Source organism: Echiichthys vipera (genome assembly GCF_963691815.1).
Source record: "Echiichthys vipera genome assembly, chromosome: 4".
Classification (NCBI taxonomy): domain Eukaryota; kingdom Metazoa; phylum Chordata; class Actinopteri; order Perciformes; family Trachinidae; genus Echiichthys; species Echiichthys vipera.
The window spans coordinates 32690170-32704967 of NC_139829.1; the positions used below are offsets into that span (position 1 = coordinate 32690170).

At 46.1% G+C, this 14798-nt stretch overlaps 1 protein-coding gene across 1 annotated transcript; it reads left to right on the forward strand.

Moving 5' to 3' along the window:
• The first annotated feature begins 4869 nt into the window (after positions 1-4869).
• tm2d2 (TM2 domain containing 2) lies at positions 4870-14353 on the forward strand. The gene is made up of 4 exons (XM_083912928.1): positions 4870-5199; positions 6298-6385; positions 6468-6583; positions 9120-14353. Exons 1-4 carry the CDS (start codon positions 4958-4960, stop codon positions 9331-9333), a joined length of 660 nt encoding a protein of 219 aa, XP_083769054.1. The 5' UTR covers positions 4870-4957; the 3' UTR covers positions 9334-14353.
• Positions 14354-14798: the final 445 nt, after the last annotated feature.

Consider the following 14798-nt stretch of genomic DNA (forward strand, 5'->3'; position numbering starts at 1 on the left):
TTTGACTGTTCAGAGTGTGCGCCCGTCTGGAGCATGGCACTTGCATGTACCTGCTTTGGATGAATGTTTCTTGAGATATGAGAAAAAAAGTCCTACATATTGTACATAGTCCTACACAAACAGATGCTAAAGCACCATCTATTGGCAAAATGGCACCATACATACACTCAGGGTACGTCCACACGATCGAAAACGACCTTTTTGTGTCCTGCTGTGTGGAGCAAATGGATACGTATTGAGATGGAGGCAGAGATCAGAGACGGACTAAAATTGGGACAAACTAAAACTATGTGCATGGCAAAAATCCAGAAGGATGCTAAGGGTCCGTCCACACAATAGAAAACAACCTTATTTTTCTCTGTCGTTCTTAAAGGTTTTCCTTCCGCTCGTCCTCGACTCAAGAAATCTCTGCGTCCACAGGAAACCAGGTGCAGCGACTCCAAACGCTGTAGTACCCATGCCAGGCCTGGAGGTGGCGCTGTAACTGCCACAGAAATACACCAACAACGGAGAAGAAGAGACGGGGAGACGCTGTGGAGAATCCAAACACCGGAGAGTTTCTCTCCAAATCCTCCTCCATCCTAGAGACAAACGTGTTGATGCACCCATCACTCTGCAGTTAGTGTCCTCACTGAGCAGAGGGGGCTGCTGGGAGCCCCTTCACTCTGCAGTTAGTGTCCTCACTGAGAAGAGGGTGCTGCTGGGAGCCCCTTCACTCTGCAGTTAGTGTCCTCACTGAGCAGAGGGTGCTGCTGGGAGCCCCTTCCCCGTCCCAAAGCACTCCCAGGCGCCACTTTCTCACTACATTTAGAGACTTTTCACAGCTTCTTAGAACTGGATTTAGAAACAGAGCCTAGAGCAGTTTAGCTCCTTATTCAGAGCATCAGGGAAAAGGGAGAAATCTGTGCTGGGCCTCATTCAGTCCCATGCATGTGGCTCAGAGTCCAGTTCAGTCAACAGTCTCTGGGTCCGTCTCTCTATTTAAAACACCAGAAACTCTCCGGTGTTTGGATTCTCCACAGCGTCTCCCCGTCTCTTCTTCTCTGTTGTTGGTGTATTTCTGTGGCAGTTACAGCGCCATATCCAGGCCTGGCATGGGTACTACAGCGTATTTAGCCGGTTTCACCGGTTTCGTGTTGACGCATATATTAATTAAGTCGAGACCGTGTGGCAGAAAACTTGGATGTATCTTAAATTTGGTTAAAATATGTGGTACATTTGGATGGAAACCCAGCTAGAGTCACGCGATGGAATGCCCCAGCCGCAGGTTGATGGGACTGGTTCCTTAGGTTTGTGATGTCAGAGACCCGTCTGTCTGAACCCACACGTTAAAGACGCCATTGGTAAACTGCAGTTTCATAATGTCCTTATGTTGACTGCTCATTTCACTCATGACACATCTTGCAGCGTATTAAAAACACCATATAACGTGGCGTAAGTAAGGGCGCACTCACACTGTCCTTCCGCAGCGTGCCCCGTGCTTTAGGGTCCTTGTCCCCCCCTCCAGGCCCGTTTGTACTCACACTACCTGGGCCTCGGAGAATGCTTCTTGCTGCCTATACGTCATCATGCCGTAACACGTCACACGCATTGATGACGTCATGGCGATGCGTGGCTTTGTTTCCAGATCTTTCCGTAGACCTCTGAGTTTTTGTGCGTCTTGTCGACTGTTTTTGAATCTTTTCATCGGCCAAATCTGCAGTAAACACTCCACCTCCGCATCACACCAACGTGAACCTTTCACCGCCATTGTTGTTGTTGTTAAATGTCTGCGCATGGTCCCTCCTTCTATTTTCTATGTCCGAACATGCGCACATAAATTACGTCAGAACCGCCGTAAGCGTCGTGCTTGTGCTCGTACACGTGCGCACGCTCGTGCTCGTACATGTGCAAACACGCTCTACAAAAGCCCACCTCTCTCAGACGGGCCGTGGACGGCCAGCTGGCCGCAGTTATGCGCGGAGCGGTTGCACTCACACTGTTCAAACGCACTAGGCTTTAGCCGAAAAACCTGTTTTGGCCCGGGTTGGAGGGACTGTGTGAGTGCGCCCTAAGTGTAGTTCTTGAGTTGTCCCTTTTATCAATTGCAAAGCAGTGTTTAATCTCTTGTATGTCCCCCCCCCTTCTAACAGGATCTGATGCGCCTCTCACACTTTGGAGGTTTTCTGTTTTATCCCTACTCCGGATTGTCTGCAGCATCGGCCCAGTACCTCGTCCCACCGGTGCCGTCCAGACTGGACTTCCGAGCCTATCCAAGAATCCACAGCCGGGATTACTTCTCCTCTCCCGTGATGTCTTCATCTGTCCCTGCTTTGGGTGGTGACGGTGGATTGAAATATCGTGCGCCTGATTTGCTAATGCCGCCCAAATCAGACCAGAAGGACTCGGTGAATAAAGAGGAAACTGACTGCAGTCGAGACGAGTCACACACCGGGTCAGAATACTGACTCGAGCTCAGTTACTGCTGTTTAAAGTGCCCCTGCCTGCATGTGGTCTGCTCGCTTGTGGGCAAGACACTCAGCTAATTTCAAAATGCAACATGGGAATTGATAAAGTCTCATGGTAAATGGACTTGTACTTATATAGCGCCTTTCTAGTCTTCTGACTACTCAAGGCACTTTCACAGTGTTTGTCACATTCACCCGTTCACACAGACGTTCACACTAATGGTGGTGGACATCTACAGACCATCTAATCTAACCATTCACACCACATTTGCAGCACAAGAAGCAATTAGGGGTTCAGTGTCTTGCCCAAGGACACTTCAACATGTGGACTGAGGTAGGTGGGGTTTGAACCGCCAATCTCCCGAATGGACGATCCACTCTGTCACTGAGCCACAGTCCACATGCATCTTTCCTCCACTTAAGACTGAATCACTTTGGGACATATTATGTTGTGATTGTTTGGATTTAGATGCTGCCCAGTGGGTTATAAAGGTTAACGGCTCTTATGAATTCTGAAGATATCTGACCTTTGAACCCAGAAACTTTAAACTGAGAGATTTCTGAATGAAGTTAAGTGTATGAAATATGAACAGGATCATAAACACATCAACACCTCAAAACTCAACCTTTAAGATCGACCCACACTTTGTCCAGTGAGGCTTCCCTAAAAGTGACAAACCAACTTTTGTACTGTTCACACACACAGACACACACACACGCACACGCACACACACACGCACATGCACACACACACACGCACGCACACGCACACGCACACGCACACGCACGCGCGCACACACACACACACACACACACACACACACACACACACACACACACACACACACACACACACACACACACACACACACACACACACACACACACACACACACACACACACACACACAGCTGTCTGTCTATGAGATTGTGAAGTTGTTGTTTTTCTCAAAGACTGAAATCCCAAATAAATAAACGATATTCATCCGAAGAATCCTTTGGTGTAATTGTTTTTAAGCCTCTGTAAACTTTCCCTCAGGTATTTAAATACAACATTAAAGTGAAAATAGACAACTTTTCATTATGAAGTGAAATCAATCGTCATCTCCAGTACTATGATCTTCTGTCATGGGGTGCGATGTTCTGGGAAAAAGGATGCTGGATTTACGGCACAAAGAAAGAAGTACCCTTTGCCTGTACTCATACATGTAATGAAATAACACAAACGCTTCATCTAAATCAAGATGGCCACTATTTTACTTCCACACTGTCAACAACAATAACACATTATAAACAGATTAAGAATGTGAAAGCAGAGTCTGTAGGCAACGGGACAAGACTTGGGTAGCGGACCCATATCGGATTTGCTTTTGACAGTGTGAACAGCACAAGAATCTGACATTTTCCAATCAGAATTAGGCCACTTTTAAATGTGCTACTGTTGTGGAAATGGATTTCTTCAATAAAGATCAACAAACAGGATCAGCTTTTATTTTGAAAAGGTATTTTCCTCTGCAGACAAAAATACGTTCACCCCTGCTTCCTCACAAAGCTCAGAGTTTAGCAGGAATGAGTTCTCTGTAGAAACAGGATGTACAGAAGCACAGATATGCCATTACACCGTCATGAGGCCGTTATTTATGTTTTCCATTTAGCACAAACAAGCTCTGCAACGGTCACATGATCAGGTTCAACAGAGGAGACACTGAACTGTGTCTGACCTGACAAAACTATGATCATGAATTACAAATATCCAAAACTCCCACAACACAATTGAATGGGATACGGAGGAAGGGATGGTAAAGTTAAGTTAATAGTGAAATCGCCACACACTGTTTTTAGCATTAAGCCATAAAGTCCTACAATACCATGTTCATGTTCACTTCTGTAAACACCGTTTTGGCGTGATGTCATCAATGATCAACTGTGCATGCGGGTCACTTCAGGAGTGTGAGCTGTTAGTCTAGCAATCCGTAGACGTGCCACATTTAAAGACGTAATGTGAACAGACAATCAAAAAATCAGATCTGAGCAATAAATCAGAATTGTTCATTAAGAACTGCAGTGTGAACGAAGCATTAGTATCAGAGATGGGGGGGGGGGGTATCTGTGTCTGAAGGTAAAGAGCTGTAACCAAAGAATCAAACAGAAGAAACACCACGACAAGAACAAGGAGCTGCACTGGAAAGGTTCGACGTTACACATCTGGAGAGAAGGAACACATGCACATTTACAGTCTTGTTTTTATTTTATTTTATTGTAGATATTAAGTTTTGAAATTTTGTCCCAGATTTTAAAATTTGGCCCACTGTGAATTAGAGTTTGACGACTCTGCTCTAAATAAAGTTTTAAAAAAGGGGAAAAAGCCAGTCCACTCCAGGCGCGCTTTGATGTCGTCACACACACGCGACCCAAACGAACCTCCGCAGGTAGCTAGCTGGCTGGCTAAATGATGCTGGGGACCATGGACGCTGATTGTCTGAGAACAATATAGCATTTAGAGGGTGACCATGATTTCTGTGAGCTATCTTCTGCTGTGCGGACAGTTCCTGCTGCTGCTGACGGTGATTCTGTTACAATGTCTGGAGGGAATTCACTCCCAGAACTCGTCGACCACGGAGGCTCCCGCTGCCTCTCCTGCCCCGGGAGCGACGACCCTCCCGTCCGGCGAGCAGCCCACGGAAACACGGCCCAACTCCACCGAGCCGTATGAGTACAAGCCCCCGTCACCGGTGGTCCTGTGCAGCTATCTGTGAGTAACACGAGACACTGACACTTACAACGCCGCCATGCTAGCATCACGTTAGCTGTCAAATGCTAAATAACAATGCTAACGCTACTGTTGTGAGCAAACCGCTTCTGTCAAATCCGGTAACGTTACATTAATAACTCAGACACGCTGCCATAATCTGGATTAATGTGCTTTACTCTGTCCTTACATGTAGTTTGTGCACTTATGTTCATTTTCTATGCTAATACTGTGTACGCTAATTGTCTGTGCTAATACTGTGTATGCTAGTTGTTTGTGTTTATACTGTGTATGCTAGTTGTTTGTGCTAACAGTGTGTATGCTAGTTGTTTGTGTTTATACTGTGTATGCTAATTGTTTGTGCTAATACTGTGTACGCTAATTGTCTGTGCTAATACTGTGTATGCTAATTGTTAGTGCTAATACTGTGTATGCTCATTGTTTGTGTTTATACTGTGTATGCTCATTGCTTGTGCTAATACTGTGTATGCTAGTTGTTTGTGCTAATACTGTGTATGCTAGTTGTTTGTGCTAATACTGTGTATGCTCATTGTTTGTGCTAATACTGTGTATGCTAGTTGTTTGTGTTTATACTGTGTGTGCTAATTGTTTGTGTTTATACTGTGTATGCTCATTGTTTGTGCTAATACTGTGTATGCTCATTGTTTGTGTTCATACTGTGTATGCTAGTTGTTTGTGCTAATACTGTGTATGCTAGTTGTTTGTGCTAATACTGTGTATGCTAGGTGTTTGTGCTAATACTGTGTATGCTCATTGTTTGTGTTTATACTGTGTATGCTCATTGTTTGTGTTTATACTGTGTATGCTAGTTGTTTGTGCATGATGCCTTTGCCTGCGCTTAAATGCTAATTTTATTTAAATGTGCTATATGTTACACATCTGTGTTCTGTCTTATGAATTTGATCAGTTGCTTCCATGTGTGTGTTTCATGTTTTAACTCACACCCGCCTCACACTCTTAAAACCTCTGATTCAGGGGATTGAACACTGTCAGATCTTATGAATGAAGTTTGCCGTGTGTTCTCTACTTAAAGGAAGTGGCGCCCCTCTCTCTTTGTCTTTTGTTACATGTACGATGCAGACCCGAGGAGTTCATCTACTGTCAGGATCCTGTCGATCACGCAGGTAACCACAGTGCTTACCTGGAGATGGGCCATGGTTGTGTTGTGGTAAGTGATGCTTTTAAACAAATAAAAAGTACTATGTTGTTGATCACCCAGCACTTAATGCATTTACTCTTTCTGTCTTTAGTGGGGTGGCCAGACTCCGAAAGAGGTGAACTACACCATGGTTATTTGCACCGCACTCGATGATATAGAGTGTGCGGGGGACAGAGAATTCCCCAGAGGACACGTACCCTGCATCAAGTAAGGGACACACTGCTGGACAGTTACAGCTGAGCAATCTACATGTGCCAAAACTGTCACCCTTTAAACTTTATAACACTAAAGCTAACGTTACCCCCAAAGACACGTAGCAAGCAGCAACATGGCAAAAGTATTTTTACAATATGGAAGCAAGTTTTTTACACGTCCACGTACACTCATGTTACACACGCATGTCTGTGTAAAGTGGTGGTGGTGGGGTCACTGATCCTTGGCAGTGTTATTTCTGACCGCAGCAGAAAACTCAGAAATGCTCTGGGTAGTGACGTCCAAATGAAGTCCACTAGTTGGTGCTCTCTGTTCAACAAAGGCTTAAAAACACACTTCATTACCATTCATCGAGCCCTTTTCTTTAAACCAAGAGCTCCGTCTAGTCAACCTGACTGTTGACAAACAAGTTGGATTTAGTTCTATGATGCTGTCGGTAAAGATTGCTTCCCGATATAGGCTACTTTTTAAATTGCCAGAAAGTGTCATAACGACTAATGCCGGTTCAGTCGGTTTGCATAAAATCACAATGGTTTAAGCAAGGACTTTGTTTTACTGCGTGGGAGCGTCGGTCAAAAACTAGAAGTGCGTGTCCCAGGATTTAGCAAGTGTCAATAGAGAATAGAGTCAATAAATGAAGTCGTAATAAAGATCGAGGCACTCACTGGAGATCAAAATTAGAGAACAAGTTATGAACGCTGCACAATCTCGTCTCAGTGCAGCAGGATGATCCCCACGGGTTTGAATCCCACAGAGTACAGTTATCTCCTGACTCTTCCTCTGATGCTACCATTTGAGTTCCAGGGCGCACTCCCACTGTCCATCTGTACCGTGCTTTAGGGTCCTTGTCCCCCCCTCCAGGCCCGTTTGTACTCACACTACCTGGGCCTCGGAGAATGCTTCTTGCTGCCTATACGTCATCACGCCGTAACACGTCACACGCATTGATGACGTCATGGCGATGCGTGGCTTTGTTTACCAAGAGCATGCGGTCTTTTTGCCACATAATGGAAAAGCAGCGCAGAAAACATGGGAACGTTTTTGGCTCTGTGGTGCACATAAAATTACCTCAGAACCGCCGTAGGCCTCGTGCTCGGACACGTGCGCACGCTCGTACATGTGCAAACGTGCTTTACAAAAGCCCACCTCTCCCAAACGGGCCTAGGCACGGTACGGTTGCACTCACACTGGTCAAACGAACTAGACTCTAGCCGTGAAACCTTCTGGGGCACGGTACAGATGGACAGTGTGAGTGCGCCCTTTGTGAAATATCTCAACACCTACTGAGTGGACAGACATGGTCCCCAGGCGATGTAAATTGGTGACGCTCTGGCCGCTCACAACACCACCGGGGTAACATTTGTGGGTTTGAATGAAATGCCTCACCAGCTACTTGATAGATTGCCATTGCATTTAATGCGTCCGTTCGTGTTCTCTGCGGGCTGATTTCAGGTAACTTTGGAAAAAGCCGTAACAAATTTTGATGTGATTAAAAGTTCAGTGCTTTGGTTTATGACCAAAAACCTGAAAAACTAATGGCGTCCCCAGCAGCCTCAGGAGTCATTTGTGTTTATTGCTAATTAGCGAATGTTGTCGCTCTAAACCAAACATAATAAACTATATACTTGCTTGAACCGTGTTAATGTTATTATTGCCATTGTGGTAGAATGGATTTAGCTGAAAGCACCACTGCTTAAGCACAGCCTTGTTCCAGCCACATACCCCTTAGTGCATTTAAGAGACCCGGATCAGCTCTGCCTCTTAATTATTTTAGTCATTTGAAGAATTTTACAACTCTTATTATGCAATATGCACTGCACATACTTCTCTACAAATGAAGTTAAGACATTCAAAAGTAGTGATTCAGGTAGTCCAGATCAACGTCTGTGGTTCCAGATTTGCACCACTAGAGGGCAATGTTTACAAATGTATAGAACCACCACCACCACCAAACCTTTCTTTTGAGTGGCCGTGTTTTCACAGTGCACCACGTCCCCCGACACCTCCCTGCCTCCATCAGCACATGAGCTTCACCTCTGCAGTACCTGCACAGAGATCAGAGAGGTGTAGCGGCGGGACACAATCAAAGCAGCACCCGTACAAAGACTTCTAACTTCTATTATTCAGCTTCTGTTCACACTGCGTCCGTTACATTACAGTGTGCAGAACAGGTGTTGCGTTCGTCCCGTCCTCTCGTTGTAGATCAGCACCGCTGGTGTTTTTTCTGGCTGGGGTTTGTTTCATCGTTGTCATATTAGTATTTCCATGAGCTCTGCATGGATAGATCGTTTCATAACATATTAAACGTTAACATACTTGACTCTGGACACCTCCAGGTCCAGAAACTTTAGAAGTAGAGTAGTTTTTGGCACAACTTCACCTTCTTCTGAGGTTCAAGCAACACTGTAAAACCACAAAATATACAATTCATTAAGGTTCAGCGTATTAAATGGTGTTGTCATGAGAGCTTTCTTCTTTGCACATACTGTATCTGGACTTTAAATAACCCTTTGCTGTTGGTTTGGCACAGATACACCGGACACTATTTCATCACCACGCTTCTGTACTCCTTCTTCCTGGGTTGTTTCGGGGTCGATCGTTTCTGCCTGGGCCACACGGGAACTGCCGTCGGGAAGCTGCTCACCCTGGGAGGCCTCGGAATCTGGTGGTTTGTGGACTTGATCCTGCTCATCACTGGGGGCCTGATGCCCAGCGATTACAGCAACTGGTGCACCTACTACTGAGACAGACGGCAGAACGTGGCTGAGGACTCGGGTCACTTCTCGGTCAGACATTATCGGTTAAATACTGAGAACTATAGAGCCACAGTTATGAGTGTGAGGGCCGGCCTTGTTCAGAGGGGATTTACAGCTCTGCAGTGCAAAGTGGAGTCCAGGGACACCCTGAGGACTCCTGCAGGGTTGCCAGGGCTCCCGAGGAAAATGAGAAATAATTGAATATCATTCTAATTTAATACACTTCCCCACAAAATGCATAAGAATGAATATGAATACTCGGAGCTTTCACCAGAGCAGCAGTGAGGACTATACTTTTCAGTAGTTAACTAGGGTCACTTTCACACCGGTCCATCAGTTCATATGGTCCGGACAATGGACACACTGTTGTCTGTGGATGACACTGACTGGACTCTACTGACCGGCTAAATCAATCAAATCCACTTGTATGGTGGCACCAAAGAAATAGAATGAGGCCGTCTTTACACGACAACACCGGCCGGTGAAAATGACAAAAGATGTGCCTTTCGTTTAGACAGCGACGGCGCAAAAAAGTGAAACCACCCTTGTAAATCTTAATTATAATGCTCCACCGGTAAAAACACTAAAGTGTGTCCTGATCTGCTCACGCTGGCTCACGTGGCGTACGTGTTTCCGTAACATCCGTGTGCAGAGTTCAGGTAAACAACAACAAACATGTGGGACTGTTTCCATCAGTGGGACGTTCAAGTGTCCCGGGTGGAGCCGAGGCGGTGGGATGCTGCAGACCGTGCTGCAGATCCCTGTCACGCTGTACGGCGTCCTGCTTCTCCGCTGTTAGGGAGAGAAGGAGAAGAACGTTTCCCAGCATGCACCAGCTCTGGGTGCTGTTGTGTGGCAGTGCCCACCTTATGCACGGAGACCCCTCCCCCCAAAAGCTCATCTAAACACGGAATTAATAGTGAGAACGCAACGCCGCTTTTGCATTTCCTTCCTACTGTAGATCTTCTTCGTCTAAACGGGGCCTGAGAGCAGAACAGACGTCAAGCTTGTAGTTTGCCACGGTTGTTAGACTAGTTCAAAGAATCTGATTTCACTCAGCTCTGACCTCAAAAACAGAAGGACAGTCACTATTCTTTAAAATGGCTTTACACGTACACAGCAGCCACTCTGACCACCCTGCCTTGTTGATTTAAACGGGAGTGTCCGTTTTGATCTCATTCTATTTCTATGGGTGGCAAGCAAGCACAGTGTATCGCGCTACCATGGTTACCAAATGATTTGCATGCATATATACATTGCTTTCAAGATTGCTCCCTTCACAGTTGAATTGACGGCAGTTTGTGCTAAAATCACATGTATACCATCATAAAATAAGGTGGTCCCTTGGCTTTCACACTACCAACAAACCACCATCAGAGTTTAAATCATCCTGAGGCTGCCTGAAAAGGAGAGTCTCGCTCGGGGTTGTCTAGTCGGCACTAAACAAGCTGTCCAAGTGGTTATTTTGTGTTGTGACAGCAAAACATGCAAACCAACCACAGGATTTTGTGGTGGTAAAAATGTTACGAGGATAAACACATGGTAAGACATTACTCTCCCTCTGCACTCGTTTGTCAAAATAATAAACACCGTATTTTCCGCACTATAAGGGGCACCACATTATAAGGAGCATAGAACAGACGCTACAGTGGAGGCTGGGGTTACGTTCTGCATCCATTAGATGGAGCTGCGCTAAAGGGAACGTCAACAAAACAGTCAGGGGAGGTCGTCTTGTTGCTTCCTCCACTTCGGCACCATTGATTGGTTCATGTTAAACTCTCTGGCTGCTGCTCTATTCCCGTGTTCTACTGCGTGACTAATGGCCTTGAGTGTAAACTCTGCGTCGTAAGCGTGTCTCTTAACAGGAGCCATTTTGGGCTCTTTACACAAACACACACATGGAAATGAAACGGCACGCTTCACGCAGTCGTATATCTCAACATGCACCGCGCGTTACTTCTTCTACGGGGGAAATAGAGTCGGCGGCTGCTCACCGTAGTTGGAGACCTGTTGTGGCTCAATATTGGTCCATATATAAGGCGCACCGGATTATAAGGAGCACTGTCGGCTTTTGAGACATTTGAAGGTTTTGAGTTACGCCTTATAGTGCGGAAAATACGGTACAAGATCCAGTTTCCGTCTATCCTAGTGAAAGTCATTATTAGGTCTTTATTTATGAGCGCTTTGTGACACCAGAGAACATGAATGAAGCATACGTACTTTCAAACTCCCCATGTATCAGTAACGACACAGGATGACGTCACTAAAATGTAAACCTGTCAGTCCGTGTGATGTTTACAACTCCTTGTACGTAAAAAAAAAAAGCCAGCGTGAGCACGAAGCGTGCAACAATATTCCACTTTTACCATCTTTGTTTGGACCAAATGAGCTTAAACACTGGTGTGAAAGTGACCTGATATCCAAATATAAGATCTATATAAACCGGTCTAAAAGAGAAGCACATCACCACCTCATGGCCTGGATGGTTTGGGGATTTTCTGGATGTCTGGGGGACAAAAATATCTTGATGTATACTGGAAACCATATATTCAGTAGCTCCAGTCCCGCTGCTAATTCTGCGATAGAGCCTAGTTTGCATACCTGATCTCGTATACTGACCAGGAATCCTCCATTCCACTTAAACTCTTAGTATTCTGTCGTTTCCTGAAGGCGGCGTCCCACACGTTTCCATCCTGCTTTCCCTCTTGCATGAGCCAACAGCTCGGCTTCGACCCTCCACCGTCTTCTGCTGGAGGCGCTCCGACTCCTCCTCCGCGCTCTCCGCCGCCTTAATGTTTTCCCACTGTACTGCGATTGATTAACATGACAGCCTCGAGCGAGCGGGAGCGCAAACCTCCAAGATGGACAGCGAGCACATAAGTCACGTTGACGGCTTGACGATTTAGTGCTTTTGCGTAACATTTGGAGACGAGCAGTAAAAACCCTGAATCTGTGCTGAGTGAGCGTCTCCCTCCTCCCTGACCCTGTTAAAATGTCTTCCTCCAGCCAGACTCAGGCGTCACATGAAATATTGAGATTGTCCTCCTCTTCTAAAGTTTCTCATCTTTACCTGAACTGAAGGTTTATGCGCTCTTTCATTATTTAGAGATCCGTAAAACTCTTTTAGAGCGCACTCCCACTGTGCCTCCGTCCCGTGCTTTAGGGTCCTTGTCCCCCCCTCCAGGCCCGTTTGTACTCACACTACCTGGGCCTCGGCGAATGCTTCTTGCTGCCTATACGTCATCACGCCGTAACACGTCACACGCATTGATGACGTCATGGCGATGCGTGGCTTTGTTTCCAAATCTTTCCGTAGACCTCGGAGTTTTTGTGCGTCTTGTCGACTGTTTTTGAATCTTTTCATCGACCAAATCTGCAGTAAACACTCCACCTCCGCATCACACCAACGTGAACCTTTCACCGCCATTGTTTTAAATGTCCGCGCATGGTCCCTCCTTCTTTTTTCTACGTCCCAACAGGCGCACAGGAAATGACCTCAGAACCGCCGTAGGCCTCGTGCTCGTACATGTGCAAACTCGCTCTACAAAAGCCCACCTCTCTCAGACGGGCCGTGGACGGACAGTTTTGCGCGGAGCAGTTGCACTCACACTGGTCAAACGCACTAGGCTTGACCCGAAAAACCTGTTTCGGCACGGTGCGGAAGGACAGTGTGAGGGCGCCCTTAGGTCATAAAAAGCCGAAGAAGACACCGTTGTCGAAGTGTCGGCTCTTCTCGTCCAGCAGCACAGATCTGTTATCATTTAGCTGAGCATCGGTTACGCGAGGAAGCATCAAATCACCCCTTTTCACAACTTGATTCACTCTGTATATACTGTTTAACACACCTGTACATACCTGTAAGGAGACTTGTTCATACGTATCCTTCCCTGAATCTGAATGTAACTCTCTCTCTCTCTGTAGAATAACTCTAAATTGTGTAAAACCTCCTGAAACTGACGCTGTTGACGCCTCTTTGGAAGCTTCTCGTCTCTCGGCCTTTGTAAGATATTGTACATTGATCCGCCCCCAAAGAGATTTATATCCTTTAACTTGAGTCCACTGCTCTATTTATGTATTTGCCTTATGTGTCAGGGAAGATGTGCGAGAACATGTAATAGCAGTCACGAGGTCAGAAGCATCATTTTATTAAAATATAGTCAAAAAATTTCGGTTTTGACAACTGCAGGGTTTTTTTGACAGTGCTCCCCAAAACGACTCAAACTCAAAAAGCTTCATCTTTTTCACCTGCGTCTCGTAAGAACCACTGCAACATTCATTCATTCATTCATTCATCTTCAGCCTCTTGTCCCTGTCGGGGTCGCGGGGGGCTGGAGCCGATCCCAGCTGACATCGGGCGTGAGGCGGGGTCCACCCTGGACAGGACGCCAGTCTATCACAGGACACATAGAGACGAACAGAGACAGACAACCATTCACACCTACGGGTGATTTAGAGTCACCAATGAACCGAACACCTGCACGTCTTTGGACTGTGGGAGGAAACCGGAGAACCCGGAGAAAACCCACGCAGACACGGGGACAACATGCAAACTCCACAGCGAAGGGTCCCAGCCTGTATTTGAACCGGGAACCCTCTGGCTGTGAGGCGACAGTGCTAACCGCAACATGTTTGAGGCTAATTTATTTGAATGCAGGGACATTTATTGCACATTGCGTTGCTGTTTTGTTATTATTAATGGGTCTAATTACACAATGGAGGGCACATGTAATCCATTTTGTGTCGCTATAACTTTGCCTTGTTATTACACAATAACTTGTTTCGTCTTAAATAAATATAAATAAAAACATCAGCCATTTGAGGGGAAATTGAGCGATGGCGGTGCTAGTTGTTCCAGATTGTTCTGTCTGTCTTTTCCCCTTCTACCTTTTATTTAAAGCTACACGTGCTCCTGTGAAATCCCTGTTCCCCTGTTGTGTTGAGGATCAATCCTGAGTGTCTCATGTTGTATATATCACAGTTCACAGTTGTTTTGAGTCAATAAAAAGGAGCCGGTACAGTGTGTCCTCTTCGTTGTTCTTTATTAGACGTAATGGGCTGTGGTTGGTGCCGGGTAGCGTGTCAATAAGAGCTGGTTGTCTCTGCTCAAGAGACTGATAAGTGCCAAGATTGGATTGACTAAGCAACTTGAGTTCCTCTAGTGATGTTACGCATGGATCAACATTTTGAGACACAGTGGAACAAAAACAACAATCTGACTTATTCTCTAGGTCTTATCTACATAGGACAGGTGACCTCTATGAGCCTCTTATCGGGGGTCGGGTCTCGGGGGCAGCAGCTCCAGCAGGGGACTCCAAACTTCCCTTTCCCTGGCCACATTAACCAGCTCTAACTGGGGGATCCTGAGGCGTTCTCAGGCCAGTGTGGAGATCTAATCTCTCCACCTGATCCTGGGTCTTCCCCGAGGCCTCCTCCCAGCTGGACGTGTCTCAGGG

Excerpts from the sequence above, each read along its gene's own strand:
- tm2d2 (XM_083912928.1), top strand. The coding sequence starts at position 4,958 with ATGATTTCTGTGAGCTATCTTCTGCTGTGCGGACAGTTCCTGCTGCTG. Across the intron at positions 5,200-6,297 it reads GTGGTCCTGTGCAGCTATCT|ACCCGAGGAGTTCATCTACT; the intron begins GTGAGTAACACG and ends TGTACGATGCAG. Across the intron at positions 6,386-6,467 it reads TGGGCCATGGTTGTGTTGTG|TGGGGTGGCCAGACTCCGAA; the intron begins GTAAGTGATGCT and ends TTCTGTCTTTAG.